Source organism: Strigops habroptila (assembly GCF_004027225.2).
Source record: "Strigops habroptila isolate Jane chromosome 13 unlocalized genomic scaffold, bStrHab1.2.pri S16, whole genome shotgun sequence".
NCBI lineage: Eukaryota > Metazoa > Chordata > Aves > Psittaciformes > Psittacidae > Strigops > Strigops habroptila.
This window is the reverse complement of record NW_022651054.1, coordinates 11,226,942-11,240,841: the sequence shown is the minus strand read 5'-3', so window position 1 is coordinate 11,240,841 and position 13,900 is coordinate 11,226,942. Positions and strand designations below refer to the sequence as shown.

Genomic DNA, 13,900 nt, shown 5'->3' with positions numbered 1-13,900 from the left:
AGTCGTTTGGGAGGTTTTACCTCAAATTACATCTTCCTTGGTACTGTCAGAATCTTACCTTGGCTCTGCACTAAAGGACATTATTTTGTGCTCTGTGCTTTCCCACTTCTAGCGTCTACCCAGAGAGACACTGGAAGTGGATGTTCTGTGCCCTGGTGTCTGCATATCCCGGGTTTCTGAGTGCGAACATTGGCTGAGTACCGCGTAACCGGGCTGGGGGTGGCTTGTGTGCGGGAGCTGCGTGTTGGTAGTTACTGCTGGGGTCCTGCAGAAGCGGCTGAGCTGAAACAGACCCATCGATAACGATAACGATAACCCCCTTCACGCCCGATGCAACCGGTGACTCTCGGCCCCGGGTCCCGCCCCTCCCGCCCTTAGCCCCGCCCCTCCCGCCCTTAGCCCCGCCCCTCCGGCCCTTAGCCCCGCCCCTCCGCAAGCCCCGCCTACACGGCGGGCTGCGCGCGCGCCGCGGCCCCTCTGGCGGCGCAGGCGCGGGGCGGGGCGGGTCCGCGCGGGGGCGGGGTGCGCAGGCGCATCTCGGCCCCGCCCCGGCGCCGCGCAGGCGCAGTGTGTTCCCCGCCGCCGGCTGGGTCTCGGCGCTCCCCCTGGCGCGGCGGCCGCGGCGCTGCTGCTCGGGCGGGCGGGGGCGGCCTTGGGCTCCCGCTTCCGGTGTGGTGTCATGGCGGGCCCCGGGCGCTGATGGCTGAGGGGAGCTGAGGGCCCCGCGGCGCGCCAGGGATAACGGAGACCCGCCCGCGCCCTCCCCGCGCCCGGCGCCTCTCCTGCCGCCCTCCCCGCGGGGATCCGCCCCCCTCCCTGGCCGGGCAGGCGGGGGGGACATGGCGGCACACAAGCCGGTGGAGTGGGTGCAGGCCGTGGTGAACCGCTTCGATGAGCAGGTAGCGCGGGCGGCCGCGGGGAGGAGCGGCGCGGGGGGGACAGCGGGAGGGCCGCCGCTGCGGGCCGGGGGCCGGCGGCGCGGGGATGGGGCGAGCGGCGGGGGCGGCTGCCCCGCGGCCCCGGGGCGCAGGCGGCGGTGGGAGCGCTGCCTCCCGCCGTGCCCCCGCCGCGGGGCTCCTGGCCGTGCCGGGGGGCACGGGGAGCCGCCCCCGCCGCTGCGCCCATTGTGCGGGGCCGGTGGCTGGGTGGGGCCGGTCGGTCCATCCTTCCAGCGCACCCGGGGCTCTCCCCGCTCCTTCGGAAGGGGGCCGGGGCTCGGCGGTGAGCGGCTCCCCTGCGCCAGCCTGCTCGCGGTGCAGTGTCGTGTCACCGGGGCTGTGCCCGGGTCCTTTTCGCTTCTGCTCCCCAGCGCTTCCAAAAGTGTTTGCCTTTCGTAGGCATTCCTGGGAAATTTGCTTCCTCGCTTTACACCATCATTCTCACCATAAAGGAGGTAAAGCCTCAAGAACGAGTTTAAGGAGGACCATGTGGAACTGCTCAGGCCATTCTGCCTGATTCCCCATAGAGTAACCGTGGATGTCGGTGTGAAATTTCACCCACATCACGGGGAGCACAGGCGTGTGGGGTGAAGAGGGTTTCCTAACCAGTGCTGTTACAGTGACAGGTATTCACTGCTCTTTCCAACAGCCAGTGCTCGTAGTTGGCAGAAGGATTTTCTGAATGGAAGGATGAGGGATTTGTTGGCCTTAGACTTTGTGTTTCTCTGATCCACATGCAGAAACTGCTTACTGGGATTAGGTGGCATGACTTCCTCAGGGAGGCTAAGCTCAGTGCTTAGCCTCTGCATTTCTACTCCCAGGATGCTCTCCTGACGTGAAGCGTGAGCTTGGTTTGGGCTGAATGATCAGCTTCAGTGTTGCCTCCCTTTGCTGCACTGTGAGTACAGGCGCTGTGCCACACAAGACACAGCTCTGCGAGCTCGTGTCACATCTGTCAGAACCATTAAGCTGGTTTTATAGATTGAGTTCTGTTCACCTGCCTCGTAGCCACGTGTCCATCTCGGTGATGTTTGGCTTTTGACAACCTGCAGGAGGACTGGCCTGGTTGGATAAAAATAAGCTCTTCCTCTTTACGTTTGTGTTAAAGCTGCTGTAAACGAAGTTTATTTAGTAAAGGAAAATATCAAACTTTGTCTTTTGACGTTAAAATGATGCAGATTTTTCCAATATATTTTAGGCGTATTTGCATAGTTAACTTATTCCCCCCCTTATCTTGAGTCATAGATCATTTTTTCCATGAGCCTAAAAAGCCTGGTACTGATTATGCTCCCAGTAACACAAGAGAATGTTTTTTGTGTACTGGTGTTAAAAGGCCCAAGGCTCTGTCGATTGCTTTGTTATGTATATGGTGGATTGGGCTTGCCAACATCTGTTAGGAGTTAAGAACTTCAGCTTTGAAACAGAATTATTTCCCTATATGTTTTATGGGATAATTGCAGATAGGTGTACGGGAGGGATCCTCTTGGTAGGAAGAAAGCTGGTCTGAGTTTTGAGATGCTGAAATGCTGGAGTCACAGGGATAATACACATCAAATAATATTGACTGTGCTAATCATAGTGCAGCTGGTGCCATAGGGGCTATTTACACAATTTTGATCAGTTTATTGCATATTTTTGTGCAACCAGGGCACTTTTAAGGGAATACTGGATCACCAGGCAGTGCCGCCAGGCTGAGGCACTGATCACGACTTCCTTGTGAGGAGTTTTCTCTCTCATTTATGAATTTCAACTCAAGGTTCTTAATTGTGTGTGTTTGCTTTTAATACATCATTTCCTCTGCCCTGCCTGGGCTGCCAGTGATCGTCACGGTGGGGAGGTGACTGCTCTTAGCTGAATACCCAAATGCCAGGTTACTGTGACACCATCGCTACTACTGGATGTGCTGCCAACCAATGGTGATATTTACATGCTCTTGTAACTCCTTACATCTGTGTCATTATTGGGTAGTCTTGCCATTAAGTTTTCTACTTGTTACGTTTTACACTGCTCAGCTGAACGTCAAGTTCATATTCCATAAAATATACTGAGTATATGCACATTATTTTGGTGATGGTGATGCAGTTTTGAGTCTTCATGCTACGTCTGCTCTTCTAAATGCAGGACCTCTTGATTCAGCACTGAGGGATCCACTACTTATTGTATCATAGGTATGTTAGAATGAAGAGGGGAGCTCCTCTTTGTTGTGGGTTGTTTAGTTTTGTCTTGTTTGGGTTTTTCTTTCTGCGTGGGAGAAGACCAAGTTTTGCAAGGTTTCTTCCTTCCTTTACAACGGAGGGAAATGTAACCATCTTTCACCAAAATTTATAGATTTAGACAGGCTTCCCATTCATTTGCTAAGTGCTTGAATTCATTTTAAGACAGATGAAACAACAAACAGAGAATGCTAATCTGTATTGAAAACAAGAAAAATCAGTGCAAACCAGTCTGCTCTTGTTTATTGTTAGAAACGCTGCTTTAACCCAAATCTGCTTTTGTGAGGACAAAATGACTGGCAAGAGCAGCTTTATGAGTTAACCAGTGACTGGCTCCTGAATAGATTTCTCAGATGCACCATGTTGGAGATGGCAACTGCAGCGGTGGCCTCTTCCATGAGCCACCCTTGAAGGCTGTGGGAAGGGTTCAGCTGGTGCAGAAGGAGCCCATTGATGGTCCATGTGAGGCCACATCTTGTTCCTCGTGTCACACCTGTGTGATCTCTTGGCTCACTTCCTATGTAGTTGTAGTTGTTAGAGTTCAAAACTTCCAGTGATCAGGCTAGCATTAGGCTGCAGTAGCACAAAGGGGCCAGGCTGTGTTTCAGGGCAGTTCTCTGTGATTTCAGGCACAATCAGGTCTTTGTAAAAGAGAATTATCTCTTTTTTTCTCCTATGGAAATGTTCACTTACAATTTCATGTGCTGTATTTTTATAGTATTTTTAAATGTGTTACAAGCTGAAATCATGGGAAGGCTGATGCAGGGGTGAAGTAGTTCAGAGCATAGTCAGAGGAGCCTTACTGCCTAAACCATTTAAATCTAGACTGTTTTTAAACTGTCAGATATTATAAAAGGTATTAATCCTGTATAAACTTGTGGTGACTTAAGTGATTATGATATGCTTTAAAGAAAGAAGCCCTTTATTATGTGGATTATGGTTTAGGCTTCCTATTTGTAGTTTATGAGATCTGATTGCTTTCAGTTAAGAAAGCTTTTATATAAGCTGAAAGCCAGTAGGAGCATTCCACTCTTACTTTCATTAAAAGGCATTAAATTAAAGCAAATATTCCCTTCTCCTGTTGGTTTTCTGTGCAGCATTTGAAATCTGTACAGAGTCAGAGACCTGAAAAAGCACCGACTGCAAGCACCAGCTCTGGGTTTTTCATTGCTGGTGTTCATCTTGGCTTGTTAAGGAACTATCAGCAGTAAGTTGTATTTGAAGTGTTTCACTGAGTTATAGTGCCCTGTCCTGTAAGGCAGGGCTGGTCTGTGCAGGAGATGGAACTCTCTTCCACAACTGCTCTGCCCGAAACACATTTCCACAGAAGCAAAGAACGGAGCCAGCCGATAGCACTGCCCTTAACCACACAGGTGCTACTTCATCTGTCTCTAGCATAAACCTGGAGCAGCTTTGATCTTATTTTTCTAAGCCAGGGTGTGTAATGTATTTCAAACCCAAGTGCTATACTGCACACAGATGGTGTCCTACCAAATAGATAAAGGAATGGCCCACATGCAACAGATGTTACCTGAGTCCAGTAATGAGCTGCTGACAAGCATCAAGGTGCTTTGATGGTCCTTCTGTGTGTAGCACAGCAGCTTGTGTTAGCAGTAAATACTCCTTTGTTCACAGTGCCAGCTTCTAGTTAACCTTTTGAAAATAGTGGTTTTAGGCAACCTATGAGATACTTTCAGAGTTCTGTGTTCTTCTGAAGGTTTAGTTGTGAGGTTCTTTTACTAAATAATGCCTTTGTACAAGGTTTATAGTTGGGAGGAAGATGCCTGTTGGTTTTTAAAGAGATTTATATCTGGTTCTGATCATCATCTGATCGTCATCTGTCCTGATGCTGAGGGAAGAGTGGTGCTGTGTCTCTCACCAGTACGTTTGCCCAGTTTCAGAGCTGCATCAGCAGCAGATCTGGAGACGCTATAGAGGGTAAACAGGGCTGTGTACATGGAAGCCAAATGCATTTCTAGAGACAGGGTTTGACTTAAAGTGTCTGTGTGGTCCGCTCATGTGTTTGACCAGGTAGGGACCTTGCATGGCTGCTGAAAGCTGGTAGATGCTTCAGTGCTTCATCTTGCAGGTTTGCTTTTCTAGTTGTTTCAGCAATACCTGATATAGAAGATGACTTGTGTCCTGAATTCAGGATGGACTGCCTCTCCTACTGTATCATTGCAACTGGCAGGCTCAGCTGCTTAATGGCTTTTCCTTGTCTTCTGCAGCAATGTTCTTTTTTAATTGATCCTAAAGATTCCAGATTCCATCTACCTATTTTGTCTCTGTCCACTGCATAATGTAAGGCAAGCTGTAGTCCAGAGCAGCGTTCTGCACCATTCCCTGTGCTCTGGAGCTTGTTTGACGCCTCAGCGAGGCACGGAGCAGGTTAGAGGTGCATGGCAGCGTGCCGGTTGTGTGTGCACCGGTGTGGTTACGAGGCTGTTGGCTGTTGCTTCCTATTTCAAGGATGAAAAAAGCTGAATTAGAGTAGTGGGCTGTCCCTTTGCTGAACAGGGGTGAGCTCAAAATGCTCCATGTGTTCATAGTTTGAAGCCCCAGTTTAAGCGTTTTGCTTTAATTTCTGTTTCTAATTCGAGTAAAAGCTATCCAGGAAACCATTTGTGTCAATCTGCCTCTTTTCTAAAATAAAATCAAAGGCAATGAAAGTAAAATTTCAACTTTTTTTCTTTTTTTTGTAATGGTTAAATTTATCAATATTTGTATAGAAGTGAAATAGTTTCTTTTTGGTCACTCAACGCTGGCACTGCATTCCATGTGGGGCCATATAATGCTCCAGCATGTCAGTGAGCAGAGGAAATTTAGAGAAACTATAAAGCCCAAACCAACAGTGCTGATATTTCCTTTTTATATAGTTTCCCATTTTAAATGGTAGTATAAAAAGCAGTTTTACTCCTCGGTGACCTTGCTGTTGTGGCAGGAAGCTCCAGAAGTGTGCAATCCGATGTTTCTATAGCATGGAAGCATGCAGGACTAGATCTATGACACAGATTCTTTGAGAGGCACTTCTGAAGTGTTTTATCACTCAGTGCTATTGAGCTTTTCTGCTGTTGTCAGCACGGGGGCTTGAGAATTCAAATAAAATTACTAGGAATGGTGAAATTTTTAATTAAATGTATCTATCTTGCACTAATGACTTCCGAAAATGTCTTGTAAAAATAACATCCAACAATGAAAACAAAGCTTGAGTCACAACTGCTGTTGGTTCTGCTTTTTCCAGTTCTCCAGCGAGCGCGTTGAGACGCATCTCCCTGTTTTAGAGCATTCATTGCAGCCTGAACACTGGCAAGAGAATCACTGAATCGAGTGGAAGGTACCTTGGGTGTCCTGTGGAACACTCTGTGTGGCCGTAGGAGGTTGTGCAGGTGGAGGGGTGCTCCCCTGATGCTGCACTTGGTGCCAGAGGTCCCACAGCCGCTTTGTGAGTCGAAAGTGAGCGGATATGAGGAGTCGTCTCACCAAGTCTGCAGAGGCCCAGCCTGGCAGGTTGCTCTTTAGGCACTTTGCAGCTCTAAAGCTGATTGTAGTTCCTTGGAACCTTTATTTTAACCTCTCTGAATGTATGGTTTTGTTTAAGATACCCTTTCTAATGCAAAAATACTACATCGTGTCACTTACACTGAGCTGTTGGTGTCTTGCAGAATACACATTTATCAAGAATTCCAGTCAAAATTGGTTGAAACTTGTTTCAATTGAAGTTTCTATAGGCAGTGAATTCCTAGGTCACACTTTGAAATATAAATGGCACATGTGAATTATAGAAAGAGGTGATAGTAGTGATTCCTTTGTAGTTGCCATGTTTGTTTGCTTTATAAAAACACAGACGCTCAGTGAAATGGAGTTCCTGAAGCTCCACTCCACATTTTCATGTTCATGGAGGGCTGGTGCTGGTGGGGAGCACACAGGGAAGGTGAATGTGAGCCTGGGAGGTGACTTGTTTGTGACCCTTGTAGAGTCTGGGTATGGCATGAAACAGAGTGCCCAGTGTTCACACCGCAGGAGAAGCACCTCGGGTTTGTGCGGTCACTCTGAACCTTATCTGAATGGGAACCAATGCACCAGCGCGGGGCTCACAAGCTGCGGTTGGCTCGTGGGTGCTTGAAGCGTGTTTGAGGCTGACACCTCATTGCCTGGCTGGTGGGGGTGTTTGTGGGGGGACCCCCGAGTAACCCACGTCCCGCAGAGGCTGTTGCTCGTGGCTCCTCTGGGGACTCAGTTGTACCTCTTGGCCGGTTCTGTCCTATGAGAGAGAGGAGGACGCGTGTGGAACCACTGTTCCCACCTTGCAGCTCGCCTGCTGGGTGAGCTGCTGTGGCTTTACCTCCTTTCATGTTTCAGGATGCAGGTTTTTTCCTTGCAGGTATTAGCCTTGTGAAGATTTTTGGTATTTAACAAGCCAATTGTTGAAATAAAGAGACTTTTCTTCTTGGAATTCTGTCTTACGTTTTTCTGCTCCTTTTGATAGTTTTGACATTTGTTTTGTGGAAAATTTATCACAAAATAGAGGTTTAGTTTCCATTAAGAAAAAGGAATAGGTGAACTTCAGTATTTGGTTTTATAGATAACTAAAAGAAAATTGAATGTAGACAAAATGAAATAACCAACGTGTTTGTAGCTGTCTCTTGTAGAATGTTTTTCAGGGCTGTTTCTGGTGGTTCAGAATCTTTAACCTATCCTTAAAGATGCAGATTTCCATGTAGAAAAGCTGACAATACTTTCCTCTTCTTGCAGCTTCCCATAAAGGCTGGCCAGCAGAATACCCACACCAAAGTCAGTACGGAGCACAACAAGGAATGTCTCATAAACATTTCCAAGTACAAGTTTTCCCTGGTCATCAGTGGTCTCACCAATATCCTAAAAAATGTTAATAACATGGTAAGTTTTCTAATTTTGGATTGTTGGGTGATTTATTTCCAAGTGGTTGTTATTTATTTGTATTACACACAGAGTCACTTGAAATTTCCTCAAATTGTTGCTTGCCTTTTAGACTCATTTATTTTCTTTTCATCATGTGCTCAGGTTCACCAGCGCTGAGCTGTGTTGTGTGTAGAGGCAATAGGGGTTGTGCTGAGCAATCTGAAGGAAGGTGGGGATTAAGAGGAATCTTCTGTCAGTGCTGGGAGTGTATGAGGCTGGCTGGGAAGGGGGTGCACGGGGTACCTCAGGCTCCAGTGAGTCTCTGAGGAACATCTGGATACCAGCAGAATGTGCCGCTTCTTGGCTGGTCGGGGAGATGTTTGCCATCCATGGAAAGGTGCATCCCATCGAGGGAAGCAGGGCTGGCACAGTCCTTAGGAGGAACGCAGCAGGGAAAGGAGCTGCTGAGCAGCAGCACTAAGAGGTTCCCCCCCAGTCTGTCCTGCCAGGAATCATTTTGGGAAAGGAGGAAGGGAAAAAAAAGAAAGGAAAAGGATTTAATCCTTAGGCTATGCGAATTTTCCAGGCTGTTTGGATGTTTTAGCATTGTGTGTGTATATATATCTATATATTTTAACCACCTGATGAATTTCAGTCAGAACCTTCTAAGAAAAATCTCTGAAAACAGCCTCTTGTCTAAGAGCACCACTGGAGACTCAGACCTCCAAGGGGATACCTCAGTGATCAGGGAGAAAAATGAATGAAGAATGTGTGGGAGTGGTACATGTCTCTTCCATTTATTATTTGACACAGATTGTAGGCTCTTATGACACCACTTTGTGTTAATGCTTGAGGGCAGGAGGCTGGTGTGAAGGGATGAGATTCAAGGTGATTTTCCACCAGGTTCCCAGAGAGAAACCTTTAGAGCCAGGTTCTCAGTAGGTGGTTTCATTCCATGTACTGGTTTTTTCTTCTGCCTCCAAGGGAACTCTAAAATGATTCCTGAAATCCATAAAAATATTTGACTCATCAGCATCACTAAAACTGTCATTTAAAATAGATCTCAGTGGAACCAAAGAGAGGAGAAACCTAGAAAAGAAAAAGATGAATGTGGATGTCCATAGTGTCAAATCTAGAAAAATGATTGTTACCATCAAGCTGGGAAAATGGAAAGTTCAGGAATCCTTTGTGGGGACGAAGAGGCAGTTTTGTTTTACTTTTTTCAATGGAAGGTCTGGTTTTGGATTTGTCATGAGAAGAGTTGAGTTCATTGAACTTTGAAGCCGTGTGATCTGTGATCATGTGGCATCTCCAAAACAGGTAGCAGAACTGGCCATGCTCTAGCAGTACTGGGTTTTATGGGTTTAGTAGGGTAGTTTGCAGCGAGCTCTTTTGGATGTCAGCCCTGTAGAGATGTGCTAAAACACTACAAAGGACTGATAAAGTCTGAAAATAGATTGCCCTGCTCCTGGGGATTTTGGGCTGCTTAAAGTTTGAGAGAGATTTTGTGTTAAATAAACTCCACAGGCACGAGGGGATGTGTTGATGTGTAAGATGATTGATAAATGAGAAAACGATGCAGTTAAACCAAGTTTCTGGGTATGATATATAGATTTTCAGAGGAAAGACCTAGCTAAAAATGCCAATAAAAAAGTCAACATTTGCTTTACACTGAGTTGCAAGACTTAACGTTTTTCGTGTTTGATGGATGAGCTACTGTATGAATTGACAACATTTTGGAAGGATTTCTGTAGCTGAAACAAGAGAGACCAACAGACTGTCAGCATGGTCTTAGTTTAGCATGTGGAGGGTTTGCACTCTGCTGAAGTTGAGGTAACCTCTCCAGTGGTTTAAAATACAACTTCCTTTGGGTGACTTCTACACGTGTGCCATGTGTAGGCATATTTTTGGTGAAATCTTTTCTGCTTTATTTTGCTGTCTTACTATTGCTGGAACTAGTCGCTACTGTTGGCAGTAAAACTGGGTGCTGGCTTCAACACCCGATGGCACTCTGCCTTCCTCCTGCATCTGAAGCGTGGGGTCTCTTTGGAGCCTCTCCTGTGTTTGGTCCTGTGGTCTGTGCTAACTTTTGCAACGCTCTAATAAGCTTGTCAATATGGATTTGTTGTAACATCAATTCTATTAAGATGTTGGCAATGAAATAGGTAAGTGGGAAAGAGTCAGCAGTAACTGATACCAAAATAGGTTCTGGAAAGGTACAGCCTTCATTTCTGACTACATTACAGGCCCGATGGAGGTAAGGGGCTGCAGTGCACCTCCACTCGTGCTTTGTGGTAACTGTTCCTTGTTAGAATTGGCATTGCAGACTGGCCAAAGGTGTCTTTTCAGCAATAATGTTTTCATTCCTGTTTTAATCTGATTTTTGCTGGCTTTGTTTCTAAGCTGAAACCCAGAGCTGTGAAGGAGCCATAACTTCTGTGCCACCTTGCTACATTAATGCGTTACAATTGAAATTTCTGTGTCTGAGATGTATCCTTTCTACTTCTAGAGAATATTTGGAGAAACTGCTGAAAAGAATTTATATCTATCTCAGCTGATTATCTTGGATACACTGGAAAAATGTCTGGCAGGGGTGAGTAGGCTTGCACAAGCCACCGCTAAGTTGGAATCAAATGAGTTAGAGCACGCAAATCAAATGCTTGTGTATCTGTTACTACTGGTGCTAAAGTTAAAACTCATCTCTTTAGAGCAAAGTAGGATTAATGCCATTTAAAAAATTCTAAACCTTCCTATAACTGCAAGTACTTGACATAATTGATAAACGAAGGATTTAGGGGTGCTTTTTTTCTGCCTAAAATCAGTGGGTTTTTTTCAGCTAAAAAGATGCAAATAAACTTTCGAATTTGCCCTTCCCACTATTCAACTGATTTGTGGAGCTACAAACGATGGTTCTCTTTTAATAATCTGTTAACAAGAATTGCACACAACCATACTCGAAGATGTGTGTGAACTGGAGGAAGGGAAGCCACAACCCAAATGAAGAACGAGATGTGGCTGTGAAGCTTCACTAGGTTTTTTTAAGCTTTGAATGCTTGTGGCATGTCCTGCTCACTGTTTTTTGAGTAGCTGCATCAAAATGTTTCCATCCCACAATTTAAACAGAAAAAGTAGTGGGATAGTAAATCATGTTAAAAGCAGCAGATAATTCAGTACAAGTATTTCAGTTTTCTGCATACACTGATTTTTCTTTACATTTCTTAAAACTTTCTTTTCTTGAAGTAATTTGTCATGAGCTTGTGTATACAGCAGAGACTTTGCTATCGCTATTCGAAAGATTACTTTTGCAGGTGTTTCCTAGATTGCATTAGTTCACCATGTCCAAACTTCCACTGGGAGTCCAGTCCTGAGCTTTCCAGTCAGAGCTGTGCTGCAAGGCAGTTTCTATTACCTTTGGGATGTAAACGGTTCTACAACTTACTGTGCTAAGCTGTGTAATTGCAAAGCCAAACTTCACTGTGAGCAAAGTTTGCAGTGGTTTATTCCTTTAGCAAGAAAGGAACTTTTTTTGAAAGCTGTATTCCTGGAGGAATGTCATGAAATCAGCTAAGCTCTTTGCTGTTTCCCTGCAGCAGTTTTTGAAGGTTCTTTCTTTATAAGGTATTGACCTTACTACAGTTAGCTTTGTAAGCATATCTTACACTACAGTACTAAAACAGGCTGAATAATTGTGGGATTCTTCTAAAATCACAAAAGAGCCAGGTAAATACCTTTTCCAGAATAACTTTCAGCTTGTACAGCTGAGATAAATACCTCTTCTTGGCATTCTTGTCTTTGGTGCCAAGAGTTGGAAAAGCTGTTTTAACTTCAGAAGTTAGTTCTTTTAAAATATTCCTTACATGCATGTTGTTTGAAATGTTGGTGGGTTTTTCCTGATGGATGATGATATTTGAACAGCCTAAAATTGTGCTGAATACTTCTTGCTTTGTCAATTCAAATGAGAGCAAGTTGAGCCAGTGTATGTTTAATAAGACTGAGCCAAAGTTCTATACAAAGAGCGTTGTGTTCTGCGCTATCTTCAGCCGTATTTCTTGCTCCCTGTTCTTGCTCAATGTTTCATCAAGTTCTCATGGCAACAGGACTCAGGTCAACTAAGTGGGAGTCTCTGAAACTTCCCAATTCCCTATGGTAAATTCATTGGTAGAATTTTAGAAAGCTTTAATGCTGACCCTCTGTTAAAACTTGCTCTTAGTAGAGCAAAGTTTCACTTTGAATTCTTTTGTAAATAGTTTCCTTATGTCTCATACTGTGCAAACTGGCAAAAATGAGATGTTTCTGTTGCAGGAAAGTTAAGCCATTTTTGACTCGTGTAGAGCAATCCCAGGCAAGAGAAAGGGAGAACCTCTTTTTCAGTTCACTTTTTTAATATAAAATACTTGCTGTCAAAATACAGTGGTTCGAATACTACCCAAAAGAGAGGTGAGGGTGGGTCTTTGCTCCTTGAGCTTCCATCCCAAGCCGAGATAGTTAATGCTCTACTGCTAATGCTTTACACAGATCAACAGGGATAAATATGCTTTGCTTCAAAAACTAGTTTGATCTTTTGCTTGGTCCTTGATAACATTGATCAACTTAGTGTCCTACCTATTTTGGAGACTTAGCTGCAAGCGTAAGATAGTTTGAATAACATGAGTTACTGTTCAAATGGAAAGAAGCCTTTTCTCTGTAGACTACTTACACTATGGCGAGGGGTAGCCTGCAGGCAGTTAGAAGTTTAGATTCGGGTCCTGTGCCTACTTTGCAGTGGCAGATGCTCCATGTTTTTTGCCTCCGAACCGGAATTTCATGCAATACTGCATGTTTATTTTTAGCAACCAAAGGATACCATGCGACTAGACGAGACTATGCTGGTGAAACAGTTGCTGCCAGAAATCTGCCACTTCATCCACACCTACCGTGAAGGGAACCAGCACGCAGCTGAGCTGCGGAATTCGGCCTCTGGGGTTCTTTTTTCTCTGAGCTGCAATAACTTCAACGCTGTGTTCAGCCGCATTTCCACCAGGTAGGTGTTCTCGGTAGCCTGACACAGTGTATTAGGAGATCTGCTACATAGTGGTGTGTAGAACATCCATCATGAGTTGTAGTCCTTCTAAGTTCAGAAAAAGTTAACGGTTTAAGTGATATTTAACAAGATAGTTCTTAAGTGAAACTCCCTCTGTCTCTCAAAACTTCACTTGAGTTTCCGGTTACCAAATGAACCTGTTTCAGACACATTCGAGGTCACTGCCAGCAGATTTTCTGTGAGCTGTGTTTATTGCGTTTTTAATTTGCTTTCATAAGTACACGTCAAACTCTATAATAGAGTGAAAAGAACGGTCACTCAGCTGAATAAAGTGAATGAGTTCTTGTGGGAGCAAGGTGTTTTGGGAAACAAGGCTGCTGAAGATGATGGGTTGTATCCATTTGCCTGTGTTGTTTAGAATGCACAATTTCAGCTTGTCTGCAGCTCGCTTGGAGCCCCAGGGCTGTTTTCCTTCTGAATATTTTGTGCCTGAAGGCTTTTATGTTAAATCTGTCTTGGGCCTGAAGGGGACAAAACAGCTGGACAGTTTGTTAGTTGTTGGAAAAGACCCGTTTGTCTTCTGACTGACTTGAGTTTCACAGCACATTGACTGTAAAAATAACTGTCTTTGCTAAGTGAGAAGAGAGACAGGCCCAAAGTTTCCATCTATTCTTTGCTCTTTTTGCCTTGTTCCAGATCCTTCTGATGCTTCAGCATTTGCCAATCCACTGGAGTTGTGTATTAAGCTTTTTATTACTGAAAAACTTTGATGTTTTTTGAAAGTTGCTTGAAGTAGCTTAGCTCCAGGCACACGTTGTCACAACTAACATCACCCTTGCTTTGCTAAAAGT

General features: G+C 45.1%; 1 protein-coding gene and 1 long non-coding RNA gene across 2 annotated transcripts in view; both read left to right on the top strand.

Annotated features, from left to right (window-relative positions):
• Positions 1–543: 543 nt before the first annotated feature.
• The window catches only part of NF1 (neurofibromin 1), a 75,219-nt gene continuing 61,862 nt past the window's right edge, over positions 544–13,900 (top strand). The window contains 4 exon segments of the mRNA XM_030472693.1: positions 544–899; positions 7,904–8,047; positions 10,539–10,622; positions 12,859–13,049. Of these exon segments, the coding sequence (XP_030328553.1) occupies positions 840–899; positions 7,904–8,047; positions 10,539–10,622; positions 12,859–13,049 (479 nt within the window). The 5' untranslated portion in view covers positions 544–839.
• Positions 1,416–5,265, top strand: LOC115602014. The gene is made up of 2 exons (XR_003989561.1): positions 1,416–3,613; positions 4,249–5,265. It is a non-coding gene; the product is annotated as an uncharacterized LOC115602014 (long non-coding RNA).